The sequence below is a fragment of the Eretmochelys imbricata genome, chromosome 1 (genome assembly GCF_965152235.1).
Source record: "Eretmochelys imbricata isolate rEreImb1 chromosome 1, rEreImb1.hap1, whole genome shotgun sequence".
Classification (NCBI taxonomy): Eukaryota; Metazoa; Chordata; order Testudines; family Cheloniidae; genus Eretmochelys; species Eretmochelys imbricata.
In genome coordinates this window covers 244,504,468-244,523,260 of record NC_135572.1, presented here as the reverse complement: position 1 = coordinate 244,523,260, position 18,793 = coordinate 244,504,468, and the positions used below count along the sequence as shown (strand labels likewise).

The 18,793-nt window shown below is 41.2% G+C and overlaps 1 protein-coding gene across 1 annotated transcript in view; it reads left to right on the top strand.

Annotated features, from left to right (window-relative positions):
- Window positions 1-18,793, top strand: part of PIK3C2G (phosphatidylinositol-4-phosphate 3-kinase catalytic subunit type 2 gamma) — a 289,894-nt gene that overhangs the window by 248,230 nt on the left and 22,871 nt on the right. The window contains exon 31 of the mRNA XM_077831041.1: window positions 1,848-1,942. Coding sequence (XP_077687167.1) covers window positions 1,848-1,942 — 95 coding nt within the window. The remainder of the gene's footprint in view (window positions 1-1,847; window positions 1,943-18,793) is intronic.

Sequence of the window (18,793 nt, the reverse complement as noted above, 5' to 3'; positions counted from 1 at the left end):
TGTGCGTACTACCCCTTCCCCACCCTGTGTCTATCTTGTCTTATTAGACAATATTGTTTCATTGTGTGCGCTCCCCCATCTATCTCTATCCAGCTGTTGACTCTTGGCTTACACTTAGATTGCAAGCTTTTGGGGCAGGGACTGTCTTTTTCTTGTGCGTTTTTACAGCACCCAGCATGGTGGAATCCTGGTCTATGACTGGAGCTCCTAGGCACTACAGTAAAACAAATTAATGATAACAGGAGCAAACTCTCACTTTTTTGTTAGTCTAGTAAATGGATATAATGGGCCAAATTCAGTCCTAGTATCAGTAAAATGAAACCCTACTTGTTTCAGTAAAGTTAGAGTAGTTTATGATCGAGGTTGAGGGTATTTTTTTACAGCAGGATAAATAACGAGGGTTAGCTATCTCTCTACAAAAATCCTAGTGGAGACAAGAGACTGTCATTTTTACTTCAAGCAACGTGAGGTCAACCACAGGTGGGAGGTAAAATGTTGACCTTGACCTAACTACATCACGGTAAAAGCTACGTGTGCCTCTCCACTAGGATTCTACAGCAAGTCCAGCTAACCTGCATTTGTTATCCCACAGTTTTTAAAAAAACACAACTTTTTGGTGAAGACATTTGGCTCAATGCCTCTAAAAATACTAATAGGAAATACTGAGTCAGTGTTCAGATTATAAACCTGACTGGGCTTGCATTCAAGGTAATGGAATTTTTGCCACTGGTTTCAGTGTGAACAGGATCAGATTGTAACTGCATATTAATAAGAATCTGTGCAAAGTATCAGGGCCATGGGATCAGGCCTGCAATCAGGGGTGAAAGTAAGGCGGTACGGGCAGGTACGGCGAACTGGTAAAAAGTGGCCCCCAGTACTGGCCCATACTCAGCTGACGTTAAAGTGCTGCCATCGCAGTGCTTTAACGTCGTCCGTCATCCCCCCTTTTGCCTCCTTCCTCCCCCACCGTCCCCCCCCGGGCCACTGCCGGGGGTGGAAAAAGGGGCAGCTTCTTCTTGGCCTGCACCGCCCAGGGCTCCGGGGCTGCTATTTAAAAGGGCCTGGGGCTCTGGCCACCACTGCTGCTACCACAGCAGTGACCAGCACCCTGGGCCCTTTACATCGCCGCCGGAGCCCTGGGCAGTGCAGGCCAAGCAGTGCGGATGGGCTGGCTGGGGGACGCTGACCCTCCCAGCCCCGCACCTTCCGCCTGAGGCCCCGCCCCTTCCAGGGGCTGGAGCTGGCCTCCGTACCGGTAAGTATGGAATGTTACTTTCACCCATGCCTGCAATTGGCAAAAATACAGTAATCTTTTCCTTTTCTTTACACCTAGTATCTTTAGGTCTCATAAATCTACAGTTGTTTTGGGACATTTTTGCGAACTCTTGTGTCTATAAATGTAAGCCAAATTCTGCACTGATTTATATGCCTTGCCTCCTATACAAGTAAGAGCTTCTTTTTCCCCACTGCAAACTGGAAGAAATTGAAACCCCATGTAAGATTTTTTTTTTTTAATATATAAGAAAAATCACAAACAACAGTTCAATTATGTTCATTATTCTAAAAAATACCCTTAGGGTACAGATAATTAGGTCTTAACATTCCAGCTGAAATTCAGACTGACAACAAATGAAAATGTAAAATCTCTCTTAATGGCCTAATATTTATAACAAGCTCATCTTTAGTGTTTTCTAATTCCAGACCTTCCTTAAGCAGGCAATATTTTGTTATACATGTTATTTAAAATAGTATTTCAATGCTTTAGCTATGCATTCCCATTAATATTTTCACTGACTGGAAATTCACACTTTCAATAACTGGAAATTAATTTCTTTTGCTTATTTCAGGTCCAAAATCTACTGAACAGAAACCTGGAGTGCAGTTAGTCATATCCTATGAGTGCACCCACCTGACAATATTGTTGAAACATATGAGGAATATTGTAAGTCCTTTGATTATAATTGAGCTCTAGCATAAGATTTTATATTAGCAGAGTGCTGTGCTAACATTAATCCTCACAATGTCCTTTGCAGATAAATATATTTTACAGAAGGTTGTGTGACAGTGCTTTTCATTTAACATATCTGATCTCTTTCAACAAGGTTTGAAGCCAGGGTGTGGTACAGAAACTAGTATCTTTAGTTTCATGGCCAGTGATGATCTCCTACTGGCAATGCACAAAAGATTAGGTGTCCATAATGGCTCTGTGAGCTGCTTTAGCTATTACTGATTCCGAGTTGTTGTTGACTCCTGCCAGGAATGGATGGAGTCACATGTCAATGGCTCTGTCCCTTTCTTGGTAAGGTCCTAGCTGGAGAGTACTTACTTATCTACTCCAGCGTTCTTTCATGTGGGATTGTACAGATATGTCAGCTCTCCTACTCAACACATACCTGAAGTTCAGAAACATCATTTGCTATTGGACAAGGAGGCATAGTGCCCCTGGGACTTTTCATAAGTCTATGTGCTCCATTCCTCTCCTCCCCCAAATTATAAGCACATACAACATTCTATATGCTGACAAAACTCTCCCCTCCGCCTCCCTCCGCCATTTTTTCTGAAGTGACTTCCCTGGTGAAGTTGCTAGAGGAAATACTGAGGTGGGTTAGGCTGCAGTGTCGTTGATAGGATGACAATGCTCAGCTTTACTCTCAGCAGACCTAGATGGTAAAATTATCTGCTTTCCGGTAGTGTGGCTGTGATAGGACTGGCAAGGCTCAGTTCAGACAAGACTCAGATGATGCTGGTTGGCTTAGGGGATCTTGTGAGGGCAGTATGCATTACCTCGGCTAAAGTGGTATGTCTGCTCTTTGATATTAACAGCCTCTACAGCCTTTGGAATCCCCAATTGCTCTTTTCAGTGTCAGGCAATGGCAGTGGCCAGAAGACCTTTTCATTACCTTTGTTTAACTAGGAGATTGTGACATTTCTTCCATGCCATGGATTCCACTGTGTTCATTCATGCCTTTTACACCTCCAGACTAGATTACAGTCACTTGCTCTACATTGGACTCAGCCAAGCATCAGCCAACACAAAATGAGACTGGCTGGTTGGCTGTATCAGTCATGTGAAGCCTACATATCCCCAACTATTCTCTGTAGACTCCCCAGGCTTCTGATTTGCAATTCAGTGTATTCATTTTGATCGATAAAGTCCTAAAAGATTTGGGTCCTGAGAGACTGTCTCTCTTTCCATGCACCATCCTGAGAGTTGAGATTGCACGGGATACATCTGCTGATGAGTCCTATTTATATGAACATCCTAGACTGTAGAAGATGCTATTCAGATAGAGCCCATGGTTTTTACCTTCGGGGTACAGTATAAGGCCCTTTGGGGAGGGGAGCATCTTCTTCAGGCTGAGTAACTGGTGAAGCTTGTGGAGGGAATTTTGGTTAGAACATTATGCTCTTAGTGTTACTGTGTGTATTGTATTTTTTCCACTGTATTTATGCTGAGAGTCTCCATGATATATGTGTGTGTGTTATAAATCTGTGGTTGGTTAGGTGGTACATCTTATAAATCTGTGGTTGTGTAGGATGCATATTTGTATGTGTCAGATATGGGAAAGTATAGTGATAGTATGCGGTTTATAAGTGTAAGTTTTTCTGGTGAATTTGCATGGATGGTTTGCAGATGTACAGGGGCAGCTTTAAGACTATGAGAGGTGGCTTAACTCTGTGTGTCCATACTTTCAAATGCTTAGGCTTTTTAATATATAATTAACTTAAAATGTCCTGGCCCTTGTAACTGTACAAAGTTCTGTTTAAATTAGACCTTAGATGGGCCTGAGCAGCCATACTCAAGTGTTCCTGGACCAAGGGTTTGGTTCAGTCCATTGCCCATAAGTGTGTCAACTGTGGTCAAGATTTTTCAAAGTAGGTGACTAAAGTTGAGCTCCTGAATCCATTTTTTGGTATCTGAATAAGTAAGCTTATACAAGTACAAAGCACCCACTTCAGTGGGAGCTGCTGGTTGCTCAGCATGGTCAAAAACTAGACACCAACTATAGATTTCAGAGACAAACTTTAGGCAACTATTTTTGGAAATCTTGGCCTTTTTTTCTTTCTTTTTTTTTAATGCGAACGCTTGTGTTCATCATACTCATTTAATATAAATTACCAAACAGTTGTGACATGGTAACTACTTTGGAACACCACTATTCTGGGCTGACTTCAGACTAGTGACCGAGAAGGAGTTCTTTATCCTGTTAGTAATCTCTTCAGCCATCCAATCCCCTAGATCAATCTGTCTGCCTGCCTCTTTTGGGGTTGAACAAGGATTAAAAAGTATTCCAAGTTTATATTTTATTCAACACATATTAAATCCATTTCAGGTCTATTCAGTCTTTTTCAGTGTCTTACTAATTACAATATTTTTAGTGGTTCATCTGTACAGAAAATTAATTTGCCACCTTGTTTATTTCAAAATTTATAGTAAATACTTTTTTACTGGTTTCCCCCATCCCCCTTTATTTTATCCTTTAAAATAGTGTATGTGATGCTTTCGAATGTTTAAATAACTGTATTGGGCCAAATTTATTCTTGATGTAACTTCATTGAACTCACTGGAGTTTGTTGATGAATTTGAATTACTGAAGGAAACGTTAATTATTATTTGTATTGTGGTAGATCCTAGACGCTTCATTCAGGGATCAGGGCCACATTGTGCTAGATCCTGTACACACACAAAATAAACAAGGGAGTCCTGCCCCAAAGAGCTTATTGTCTAACTATATGATGAGAAACAACAGGAGGAGGAAAACAAACGGGTTGTGGAAGAACAAAGTACCTGTGAAACTACCGTGTTTATAGCCATTGTCAAGTGTTGTGTAGGCTTCATGGCAGAGGTGGGATTTAAGGAGGACAATGTAGTAGCTTTGCAGATTTTTACAAGGAGCTTCTCCGAGGCATATGGGGTGGCACAGGAGAAAGCAGAGAAGTGTTTTCAGGTGCAGTTAGTCTAGTTTGTGGAAGGCTGGCTTTGTTAGCAGAGGTTGGGCTCAACAGCTCTATAACTATATAATTTCAGTCCATGGTGCATTATTTACCCACTGTTTGTAATACCTAGAAAGAAGGTTGGAGAAATAAAAGCATGTATCTGATGCCTAATCTCTGATCTTAGGTATTCTTCAAGAATCACCTGTTTCTCCCTAAAACAGGAAATATTTCAATCATCAGTGAAAGAAGTTCTTAAAGTCCTGCCTGAAAACAGTCTATTGAAATATACTTTGAAGAATAAGTACTGCGTGAACTTGTTTAATAGATTTTAAGGCTAGAAGGCAACATTAATCTCTGCTAACCTCCTGCTTTATCCAGGCCATAGTTTCACCAAGGGGATTCCTGCATCTTCCCCAACAACTTGACTAATAAGACAATTTGAGCAGCAATGCATGCAGACAGTGGTAGAATTAGTTGTGAAGGCTTGTGCACATTTCAGATTAAATACTATGGGTAAACAAAGAGAGAGAAGTTCTGTTAAACTAGTGTTGAATAACGTATTTAACAGCACTACCAACTCTCATGATTTTATTGAAAGTCTCATGATCAGTAGTGTTTTTCTTGAATCCCTAGTATCATGTGAATACACCAGATTCTCAGCTTTCATTAATTAAAAAAATAAGTTTATAGCCATCATGGTAGCCAAGAAAAGCTTGAAAACAAGACCCCTAAGGGTCTGAAAGCCAGAAGACCCATGAAGAGTCAAAATATTTTATTTTTGAAATCTCATGATTTTGTAAACCAATGATGATTTTTTGGGCCCTGACTCGTGATATTTGAATGCTTAGACTTGGTGATACCATATTAGTGCAGAGATGCAGTGAAGTTGGAAGGCTATAAACAAAGATGTAAACCTTGGCAGAGGGAAGGAAACTAGAGAAGGGGATTGGGGAGTAGTGGGGTTCAGAGTGAGGGAGAAAGATAGAGATTGCCTCAGAGAGAGGGTAGGGCAGCAGAGACAGAGGGGCAGCATGGCAACAACTGACAGAGTCCCTGACACTGGAGAGGGAGACATAGGGCTTGTCTCCACTTACCGGTGGATCGACGTTGCAACGATCAATCCACCAGGGGTCGATTTTGCTGGTCTACTGAAGAACTTATCTGCTAAGGGAGCAGAATAAATAGAAACCTTGCAGCCACTGTGTTGAGGAAGAAAGAAACAAGACTCAGAAAGCCAAGAGAGGGACCTGGCCCACTATAAGGGGGTGTGGGATAAGGAGAAAGTATGGAGAGAAAGGGTGCTCTGTAAACACTGAAAGACAGACCTGGCACTGGGGGAGGGGGAAGAATCTTTAAAGCCCAGCACATACAGTTGTAGCTGTGTAACTGTTATTAATACTCAGAGGGACAAGGTGGGTAAGATAATGCTAAGGGAAGTCTTCATGGCTAAATTAATCTAAACATTATCATGAAAATGCACCAAATTGGACTCTGGAAACTGACACCGAAGTGGAAAGGAATCAAATGTCCAGTGTGGGGATTTGACTAAGTTTCCCAGGTAAGTCAGGCTGCACCTCTCTATCTGGTAGTCCTGTGCAAGCAACCCTGCCTGCTGTTGGAAGAGACCTCCGTGCAAGTGCAGGGAGCTCCAGCGGCTGCAAATACATTAATGCTGCTGCCCTGTGCATTTGCCCCATGACAACTAAACCAGATGCACATGTAGGCTACTGGATGCACTTCCCAACCAGACATGAGGGAGAGTGGGGAAAGCTTCTCAGACTTTTCTCCAGGCTCCAACTAGCAAAAGACACCATCCATCCTTAGTTCGCTCCAGAACTTCCTTCCATCCTTAGTTTATTCTAGACATTGGTGGGGAAGAGTCCCTGCCTGCCAAACTCCCTTCCCACCATTTACCTGTCTGTCTTAAAACATAAATGAAAACAAAATTGTCCCCAGGTAGATTGTGAACATGAAAAGTTTAAGTCAATGCTAATACATCCATATCCAGGCAGAGAGGGATTTCTCGAATTTCTGCCCCAGAACAGATCTTACATGTAGGGGAAGACAGTAAGTCCTGAAGCATGGATTTGCACAGAGCTGGTGGGATAGCCAGGAACCAGGAATTAACCTAACAACTGCCTCATTGCTCAATCTACCTGTACATGTGCAGAGATTTGTGCCAGCTGAACCAACCCATTTCAGAAGTTCAGAAAAGATTTGTTTGATATTTTCCTTCTCCCTTCTCCCCCATGAACAGAGTATCCTAGCGTGACATGGGAGCATTAGCTCAGTGGTGATTCACGGAAAAGAATGCTGCCTATTGACTGGCACTTCTTCCAGATATGCCCTGGTTTTCCCAGGGACAATAGTCTAATAAGCAGCTAGACTTGAGTCCTTATTTGACTTTGGCTTTTCCACTGCCAATGATTAATGGTGCTGTGAAGCGTGATGTGTGGGTTGACAGATCAGAAATCAATTTAGGCTCATCTGGACATCCTCTTTGCACTCCTGCCCTATACCATCCATACCCAGAGCAATCACTGCAAGAGAAGGGTAGGAGAAATGATGGATGAACTGGTTTAGGAAGGAAGGAGAGCACTAAACCTTCCTTAAACCACAATTATATGCAATTTAAACCATGTAAAAGTTCCCAGGTGCAGTGCAGTAAGGACCTGATCTAAAAGCCCACTGAAGTCAATGAGGGGGCACTAAATGGATATGTGGGCAGGGGGTGAAAATTCCGTCTTGTTTGTCCCATCGCAGTCAGCTCTTATCCTTTACCTCCCTGTCATTTTGATGTTCACACTTTATTAATAATAATATAATAAGTGGCAGGACCAAAAGAAAAATACAGTTCTTGTCTCTGAAGGGGTTATAGTCTGAGCCCCAATCCTGCATGGATGGAGCTGATTACAGGATTGGGGCCTAAAAGATAGAAACAAAAGATGGCATGCACAGTAGAAACTAGAGAGAATGACTTAATGGTCAGGGGAATTTTGGGGTTCATTTTTACTTTTCTTTCCACCTTTTTTCCAAACTATCTACTCACTTCTTCCGGATCTCCTGGGAGAGAGGCTGTCATGGTTCTTGGGTTTGCTGGACCTTTGGCCCCTAACTCAGGCTTTCAAGGGACAGGGCAGCACCTATACATCTCTCCCAGTGGAATCCTGACACTTCAAATGGGTCGCTAGGTTACAGTCCCCAGTTTACCAACCATGCTTCCTCATCACGAGCCTGTAACTAACTTAGTGATAAACAAAACTAGAAGACCAAGAAGATGGATTGAAGATCTACTGCTATAGACTTCCCTTCAGGAGCTGCGAACATTTCTCTGCAGAGCCTGCCTCTCTCTCTTCCCTGGGCTTCAGAGAGAGTGTCTTTAAACCCAGGCAAGCCTCTTTGTTCTTTGTGTCCAGATGATGCTCCCCTTGCCATGGGGGGGTGATCTGCCCAGTTTGTACAGAGACAAAACGTCAAAGGCCTTGACACTTGTATTGTTTGTTAAGCACCAGTGATTAGGATAGCTAAACCATTTTAGTTCTTACAAACTGTCACAGGGTCACTCACCACACTGGCACCGCCTGCTGGCTGTTTCGGGAATTAGCTCTGGTCAGCAGGTGCACCCTCCAGTGCTGTTGGCTCTCCCATCCTCATCTCCACCTGCAGACTCACTGCAGTTCCAGTCTCACTGCCTCTGCTTCGTGGCACAGCCTCTGCTTCGTGGCACTTCTGGGGAGACTCCTTCTGCAACAGTCTAGCAGCTCCTCACAGCGTCTTGGCAGTCCACAGCCTGGCCGCTTCTTCAGAGGCGAGTGGGGGGAACCCAGGCCCAGCCACTACTCTGGGTCCCAGCCCAGGGATCCTGTAAACAACAGCTTCCCACTTCCCCTCCTTTCTTTCTCCTCCAGTCTGTCTCAATTCCCTGGGCCACTTCCCTGCAGCCCCAGCACCTTCGGTTCCTGCCTCTGGCTCCTTCACCCTCTTCCCAGGGCCTCGGACCTGCAAGTCCTCACAGCCCTGTTCCTGGTGCTAGTCTCTGCAGCCCTCTAGGAAGCCAATCCCCTCCCTTGGGCTTCCTGCAGCAAACTTCCCTGCTCTAGCCACTGCAGACTCCCCTGCTCTACTTCTACTCTATTGGCTGCAGCCACTGCCCTAATTGGCCGTTTCCTTGCAGCCCTTCAGGCTGGGTTTTAACCCTTTCAGGGCCAGTGTGGGGCAGATGCCCCGTCACACTGACCCAAGCCGCCAAAGACGGATTTCAACCTTAGTTATTCTTTAACAAGAAACCCAGCAACAAGCAAGCAAACAGAGGGTCACCTATCTATAATATTTTATGCCTATTATCTCCCATTTTTCATCACAGAGGCACTTGAATGAAAATAATGTGGTGGATTGGCCAACTGGAATAGGGGAGGGAGTACCATGTATAGGAGGCAGAATGGTAAAATGCCCAAAGATGGGTGTGGGAAATGAGTGGGGGGAGGGAAATTTTAGAGCTGAACAAAAGCCTTGTAGAGAGATAAGTGTTGGTGACAGAATGAGACCACTACTTTGGAAGGAGGAGATACAATAGTTCCAACTGTGGTTTTCTCAAGATTGCCAGGGTAACATAGGACAAAAGCCAAGACACATGAAAATAATATTCGTACTCTGGTGCACATTTACAGAGAAATTGATTTTTTTCAGAATGGTGGGTTAGAGGATGCTTTCACTTTAAAATGAGCTTGGATAAGAGCACTTTTCTTTGGACTGAAAATTGGCTGAAGGGCTATCAACAAAGGAAAATGCTGATCAGCAATGTTTCAAGTTGAGGAGAAGGTCATCTATTGTGGCACCTCAGAGATTGGTGCTAGGTCCCAATTTATTTAATAGAGCTGGTCAGAGGTATTGACAAATGTATCATTCAGTTAATTGTACTGTTATTGACAAATGTCTTATCAAATATTTCGGGCAGTACGGGCCTAGCTTTATTATTTGAATGCTATTTTGAATAAATCATTCACTGAATAACATTTGTTGAATAACGTATTCAATGAGCTCCACTTAATATTATTAATCATTGTGCAGAGGAGAGAAAAGACCCTGAGACGAAATTTGCAGTTGGTACTAAATTAGAAAAACAAAAGTACTAGTATAGACTGAACAGTAATACCGAGATATCTAAAGCTATCTAGACAGAAACTCATGCAAGCAGTTGGACAAACGATTACTTTCCCATTACTACACATGGGAAATATTGATCCCAAGCACACACATTAATGGGATGCAGAAATATTGATAACAATATAACTTGGAACTCTTTTGTAATGAACTCAAATGTCAAACTGTTTTATTTAGAAAAGAAGATGTTTCAATCAGTACTAAGTAGAAGCTGCCCTTAAATATTTAAAAAGGTAAAGTATATAATAAAATAAAAAATAGAATGTTTTGACCGTATCATAGGACTGGAAGGGACCTCGAGAGGTCATCTAGTCTAGTCCCCTGCACTCATGGCAGAACTAAGTATTATCTAGACCATCCCAGACAGGTGTTTTTTCTAACCTGCTCTTAAAAATCTCCAATGATGGAGATTCCACAACCTCCCTAGGCAATTTATTCCAGTGCTTAACCACTCTGACAGTTAGGAATTTTTTCCTAATGTCCACCCTAAACCTCCCTTCCTGCAATTTAAGCCCATTGCTTCTTGTCCTATCCTCACAGGTTACCAAAAACAATTTTTCTCCCTCCTCCTCCTAACAACTTTTTATGTAGTTGAAAACTGTTATCATGTTCCCTTTCAGTCTTCTCTTTTCCAGACTAAACAAACCCAATTTTTCCTATGCAGTGGGATAATTTGCTCTTGTGCCCTTAATAATGTCTCTTGGAAAACCTGCCAACTATCTTCAATTGTTTTTCCCCTTAGACTTGCTTCCCATGGGTTCTTACCTACCAACTCCCTGAGTTTTCCAACGTCTGCCTTCTTGAAATCCATTGTCTTTATTTTGCTGTTCTCCTTCCTACCTTTCCTTAGAATCGTGAAGTCTACCATTTCATGATTACTTTCACCCAAGCTGCCTTCCACTTTCAAATTCTGAACCAGTTCCTCCCTATTTGTCAAACTCAAATCTAGAACAGCATATCCTCTAGTTGCTTTCTCCACCTTCTGAAATAAAAAATTGTCTCCAATACATTCCAAGAACTTGTTGAATAATTTGTGCCTGATGTGTTATTTTCACAACAGATGTTGGTAGTTGAAGTCCCCCATCTCACCAAGTCCTGTGCTTTAGATGATTTTGTTCATGGTGTTAAAAAAAGCCTCATACCCCTCTTCTTCCTGGTTAGGTGGTCTATAGTAGACCCCTATCATGACATCACCCATGTTTTTTACCCCTTTTATCCTTACCCAGAGACTTTCAACAAGTCTGTCTCCTATTTTCATCTCAACCTCAGTCCAAGTATATTCATTTTTTTCATCTGACATGACTTGTCATGAAATAATATAAAAATAAAACTCCATAAAATTCAAAACAGAAACTTGAAATTTGGAAATCCAAAACAATTTTTTTTCAAAAATCAATTTTTTCATTTACAAATATTTTTCCTGGCAATTTTTGTTGAAATGCACTTGTTTTTAAATATTGTCTCTTGAGAAAACATTTGGACAATTTTTTTTTCCAATTAGCTCTAGATCTAAGCACTACATTAGCAGAAAGATGCTGAAAAACTGGAGGGAATTCAAAGTCAATGATCAGTAGGCCTACAGGGACTGATTTATGAGGAGTGATTATAGTAGCTAAATTTTGCTTGGTTAAAAATTGACTAATGGGCACAAAAGTTTGCAAATACTTTGAAGGCAGCAAACAGTCGGGATTGAGAGGAATTATTCAGGGTGTTAAATAGGGCATAACTAGCAGTGGTCAGATGTAATTATAGAAAGGAAACTTTGGGCCTCATCTCACAGAATGCTTACTCATAGTGAGTGGTATCAGGTTGTGGAGCAGACTACCAAACAAAGTGAAGTAATCCCCATAGTTTGAGACATTTAAAACTAGTTTGGACAAGGTAGCTATGGACTGATGTACTAATTTATTAATTAACACAACTAGAAGGTCGGTTAAAGGCTCAAATAAAGCTCCTGCTGCTGCTTCTTGTGTTGTGTTTTTACATGCATTTTCCATCTGTGCTCAGACATGGGGAGAAAAAGAATATCTATGTGACCAAAAGACAGAAATAAAACAGTAGCATTTGTAAGTGTTCTCTGTTCTCAGAAACTGATTTTCTCTTACTACATCAGATGGTCAGTGACAGTGTAAATCTTCTGTGAGCTGAAAAGAAATGTGAAACAGCATTGTTTTCTTTGATGTTTTTTCTTTCATTATGTTCTGTTCAAGGAAGAGGGAATAGTAGAATCTGTAGGTGTGTGCATGCTCACACATGTACATACTGTAGACTAATACTCCAATCTAGACAAAATCTACCTCAATGAGCCTCATAGACTCTCGAGCTCTGGAAACTGGACACTGTTCTGAGTGGTAAATGAATATCGCACTGCATAACAATAATACATGGTATGGGGAAAAGCAGATTACCTTCTTCACAGGCTTCTAAAAGAAAAATTTTAGAGAACTGTCCACCAAACCCTTGAGTCTTCACCCTCATCCTACTCCCCACATCAAGACCAAGGATTAGGATCTTCCCTTCTGATAAAGTCATCAGCTCATCCCATTAACCCATTGAGAACATAAGAACAGCCACACTGGGTCAGACCAAAGGTCCATCTAGCCCAGTATCCTGTCTTCCAACAGTGGCCAATGCCAGGTGCCCCAGAGGGAATGAACAGAACAGGTAATCATCAAGTGATCTGTCCCCTGTCACCCATTCCCAGCTTCTGGCAAAGAGAGGCTAGGACCACCATCCCTGCCCATCCTGGCTAATAGCCATTGATGGATCAATCTTCCATAAACATATCTAATTCTTTTTTGAACCCTGTTATAGTCTTTGCCTTCACAACATCCTCTGGCAAGGAGTTCCACAGGTTGACTGTGCGTTGTGTGAAAAAAATACTTTTGTTTGTTTTGAATCTGTTGCCTAATAATTTAATTCAGTGACCCCTAGTTCTTGTGTTATGAGAAGGAGTAAATAACACTTCCTTATTTACTTTATCCACACGAGTCATGATTTTATAAACCTCTATCATATCTCCTCTTAGTCGTCTCTTTTCCAAGCTGAAAAGTCCCAGTCTTATTAATCTCTGCTCTTACAGCAGCCGTTCCATATCCCTAATCATTTTTGTTGCCCTTTTCTGAACCATTTCCAATTCCAATATATCTTTTTTGAGATGGAGCGACCACATCTGCATGCAGTATTCAAGATATGGGCATACCATGGATTTATATAGAGGCAATATGATATTTTCTGTCTTATTATGTATCCCTTTCTTAATGATTCCCAACATTCTGTTCGCTTTTTTGACTGCCGCTGCACATTGAGTGGATGTTTTCAGAGAACTATCCACAAGGACACCAAGAGCTCTTTCTTGAGTGGTAACAGCAAATTTAGACCCCATCATTTTATATGTATAGTTGGGATTATGTTTTCCAATGTACACTACTTTGCATTTATCAACATTGAATTTCATCTGGCATTTTGTTACAGTCACCCAGTTCTGAGAGATCCTTTTGTAGCTCTTTGCAGTCTGCCTGGGACTTAACTATCTTGAGTAGTTTTGCATCATCTGCAAATTTTGCCATCTCACTGTTTACCCCTTTTCCAGATCATTTATGAATATGTTGAATAGGACTGGGCTCAGTACAGACCCCTGGGGGACACCACTATTTACCTCTCTCCAGTCTGAAAACTGACCATTTATTCCTACTCTTTGTTTCCTATCTTTTAATCAGTTACCAATCCATGAGAGGACCTTCCCTCTTATCCCATGACAGCTTACTTTGCTTAAGAGCCTTTGGTGAGGGACCTAGTCAAAGGCTTTTTGAAAATCTAAGTACACTATATCCACGGGATCCTTCTTGCCCACATGCTTTGAGACCCCCCTCAAAGAATTCTAGTGGATTGGTGAGTAGTGAGTAGATCCCTTTACAGAAACCATGTTGACTCTTCCCCAACAAATTATGTTCATCTATGTGTCTGACAATTTTGTTCTTTACTATAGTTTCAACCAGTTTGCCCGGTACTGAAGTCAGGCTTACCAGCCTGTAATTGCCAGGATCACCTCTGGAGTCATTTTTTAAAAACCGGTGTCGCATTAGCTATCCTCCAGTCATTTGGTACAGAAGCTGATTTAAATGATAGCTTACAGACTACAATTAGTAGTTCTGCAATTTCTCATTTGAGTTCCTTCAGAACTCTTGGGTGAATACTATTTGGTCCTGGTGACTTATTATTGTTTTGTTTATCATTTTTTTCCAAAACCACCTCTAATGACACCTCAGTCTGGGACAGTTCTTCAGATTTGTCAGCAAAAAAAAAAATGGCTCAGGTTTGGGAATCTCCCTCACATCCTCAGCCATGAAGACCGATGCACAGAATTCATGTAGAGATTTCACTTCTTGTGCTGTACCTTTTAATTTCTGTTTAACTAGCTTCCTCATTTTTGTGTAGTTCCCCATTCTGAAATTAAATGCTACAGTGTTGGGCTGCTGTGGTGTTTTCCCCACCACAGGGATGTTAAATGTAATTATACTGTGGTCACTATTACCAAGTGGTCCAGCTATATTCACCTCTTGGACCAGATGCTGTGCTCCACTTAGGACTAAATCAAGAATTGCCTCTCCTCTTGTGGGTTCCAGGCCTAGCCGCTCCAAGAAGAAGCCATTTAAGGCATCAAGGAACTTTATTCTTCATCCTGTCCTGAAGTGACATACCCAGTCAGTATGTGGATAGTTGAAATCCCCCATTATTATTGAGTTTTTTATTTTAATAGCTTCTCTAATCTCCCTGAGCATTTCACAGTCACTGTCACCATCCTTGAGTTGGAATACAAAGGCAACAGGAGTTTTGCTCTCCCACCACCATCCCCACCACCAATTTTCCAAAGAAGAATGTATATCTGCTAAGAGAATTGCTTTCAGAATTCCAATGCTGAATCAAGCCAGCCCTCATCTCTCAGTCATGCAACCCCAAAACAACAGCGATATCATAGTTTTCCTGCTCTCCTTTGGGACTCACATTCCCCACTCCCTGTGCTGCTCAAGCAAGTGAAAATGTCTGTGCCACTGACCTCCATCACCGTGGGTGCCTTCTCTTTTTATTCATGAAAGGGGAAAAAAGCAATTAAGTTGCTAGTAATCACTAGGAGGAGGGAAAGAAATTTACAGGCAGAAAAGAAAACAAAAGGGTTAAATGATCTTGGGGAACAAAGAGAAAACAGTGACATGTGTTTAAAGTTTTATAGAAGAAAGAAGCAGTTAGTGAGAAAATACTTCATTTTGTGCAGTCAGCAACCATTGTTTTGGTTAGTACCTTAACAAATGTTTACTTTATGCTCTAAGATCCACCATGAAAATATAATGGATTATTATTCTAATTATCCTTTACTATAGTAGTTACTTTAAAGGTGATTTTCTTTCAAATATTTCAATTATATAATTTGAAATGATTTTATCATTTATTTTGCTAAGTGTATTTACTGTACCATGATTTTAAATTCACAGGAAAAGAGAAAATTTAGTGGCAGAGAGGAGAGGGAGGCACATAGTGCACTGAGATGTACAAATCTGAAAAAATAATCATATCATGGGCCTGGAGGATCCCTATTAAATAAGAACACAACTTCTAGTTTGCACAGCTCTGGTATCATTTTATCCTCCTGGTCTATAAGCCTTATTAATCCATTTCTTGAAGGAACTTCTTGTTTTTTAATACCGCTGTTGAGGTACTGATTTTCTTTTTTTAGGGCTCTAAATTTAGAATTATCTCAGACGATGCTATCTTTTCAAAAGTGAAGGAATATTTGTTGTTAAGCTGCATTTTATGGAGGCAGGCTTTAACTTTTCCCAGGAACACTAAGTTAAGTTGCATATAAACTGTGCTTTGTTACTACGTATGTCTACACTACGAAATTAGGTCAAATTTATAGAAGTCGTTTTTTTAGAAATCGGTTTTATATATTCGAGTGTGTGTGTCCCCACAGAAAATGCTCTAAGTGCATTAAGTGCATTAACTCAGCGGAGTGCTTCCACAGTACCGAGGCAAGCGTCGACTTCTGAAGTATTGCACTGTGGGTAGCTATCCCACAGTTCCCGCTGTCTCCGCTGACCATTGGAATTCTGGGTTGAGATCCCAATGCCTGATGGGGCTAAAACATTGTCTTGGGTGGTTCTGGGTACATATCGTCAGGCCCCCGTTCCCTCCCTCCCTCCGTGAAAGCAGCAGCAGACAATCGTTTCGCACCTTTTTTCTTGAGGAAATGAGATTCAAAAGTTCGCGGCTCTTTTCCTGTCTACCTGGCCAGTGCATCTGAGTTGAGAGTGCTGTCCAGAGCAGTCACAATGGAGCACTCTGGGATAGCTCCCAGAGGCCAATACCGTCGAATTGTGTCCACAGTACCCCAAATTCGACCCGGCAAGGCCGATTTAAGCGCTAATCCACTTGTCAGGGGTGTAGTAAGGAAACTGATTTTAAGGGTCCTTTAAGTCGAAAAAAAGGGCTTCATCGTGTGGACGGGTGCAGGTTTATATCGATTTAACGCTGCTAAATTCGACCTAAAGTCCTAGTGTAGACCAGGGCTAAGAAAAATGAAATGGCCTGTGTATTTAATTCTTTTGATGGAGCCTCTGCATTTGTCACTAGGATTTAATTTAATCAGGATTCAGATACTATTTTTTCTGATGACTTGGGTGTTGTGACTGATTTCCTCAGTGGATTTTCCTTTTCCTCTGTTCATGGGTTATAATCAAGTCTCTTTCATGTCTGCATTTAGAATACGACTATGTTGTTACGGGGCTGTGAAAACTTTGTGTATCTATTAGCCATAATTTTATTTTAACATGCTTAATATTTAGTTGTCATTCTTTCATTATTAAAAATTTTAATGCTCAGGAGAGGAAGGGGAGTGTGTGTCTCTGTGGGAGAATGTGAAAATGAACCACAGGTGGGAGTGGGGTCTGCTGGGGAGTTTTGTCTGAGAGTGGTAGAAGGCAGTAGCTGGAAGTGGGAGACAGGAGGAGCCATAAGGATCTTTCATTTATGAAGGGAAGAAGGCAGTTGAGACTTGAAGATGTCCAGATATTTTTACCAGGGATGGAAAGCAGAAGAAAGGAAGTTATTTATAGAGGAGGGAAGGCAGTGGTTGTGAATGGAAGTTATCTGTGATTTTTTTTTAAAGATTGAAAAATGCGAGATGGAGCCTTTTCTGGAAAAAGAACAGCAGATAAACCCAGACAAAGTTCAGGAGCTACCAGAGTGTTTCATCCAGGGATGGAAGGCATCAGAAATGCCAGGAGCTGGAGCATCAGCAGCTTTTAGGCCAGGGCCAAAAAAGTGAAAGAGAGTGAGCTTTGAGGAATGACTGCCAGAAGGAAATATTTCATTTGGGAAAAGGTGCTAACAAAGATAAAATTTCCGCAAAATATCTAACTGTTACTTTCAAAACATTTCCCTTCAGACTCCCATGCTAAAAAGACTCGGGAGTCATGCTGTCAGGCTGAATTTCAGTGCTTTAAATATGCCAGATTTAGAAGTAACCCTTTTGGCTTTCTTAGTGTCAAAGAAAATTCCATCATAAAGGAGAGTTAGGTAGTCAGGAAGGGGAAATGAGCGGCTAACAAAATGTAATTTTTGTAGAAAATTTCATTTCTTCTCTCTTTTCCCAAAATATAACTAGTGTCTTTAATATTGAATTACACAAATCCATAACCTGTCTAGGTGGATTTCTGTAAGTACATATCAAATACCACTTTCGGTTTTGGAAATCTAACGTGGAATGAATTATGGAACTTTGCTACAGTGGGTATATTCTGTGAGCCACATTTTTAATACTAAATTAGGGATATGAAAAGAAGTGCCTCTTTCCATTGACTGGCACCCAGAGTTTACCAACTTTCTCTGCACAAAACTTGAATGTTCTTGCAATTCTGAATCTTAGATTGTGCCTTGTATGGTAATGTTTCTTACACTGTTGCTCCATTATCATCTTCCCTATCAGCAACTTTGCACCAGTGCATGTCATTTTAGCAACTGCTATGAAGACACACAACATTAAAAATCAAACTGGAAGTGTTTCGTGCCTATGAAGGCTCCAGTGGATTAGGAGTAGTGGATCCAGAATGTTGTTTACTATCCCTTTATAACATTTCCATCATCCCCTTTGTGGTTTTAGGAAATACTGACATATCAAAATGGTGACTATTTTCAGGATTCTGCTTATTTTAGAGCTTCCTGTGATATATAAACTAGTTGGAATTTTTTCAGTGTATGCAGAACTTTTTGGTCAATTTCTTCAGTACATTGGCCATCTCAGGGTCAGTCAGGTCACTTTGTCACATAACTGAATAATAGTAGTTTATCTGTATGAAGAAGGAAGCACAAGAAGTCAGCTTTTAAATCCAGCACTAAACTTTGGCTATTAGCAGATCAAAATGCCTGGTTTCTGTTCATAGTCCAGGCTATGAAAATAGCAATAGCATATATGTTGGGAATTTGGTTCCATATATTAACCAGTCTTTGAGCTTTTGAATTTTTCTGTAAGCAAACACAACAAAAAACCCAAGGCTTTGGTCCACATTTTGCTCTAATTTAAAACTGGAGTAACTTCACTAAAGTTAACAGATAACATTTTCAAAAGTACCTAAGGCCCATTTTCAAAAGAGACCTGTGAACTATCATTGAAAGTTAGGCTCCTAAATGCCTAAGTCATGTC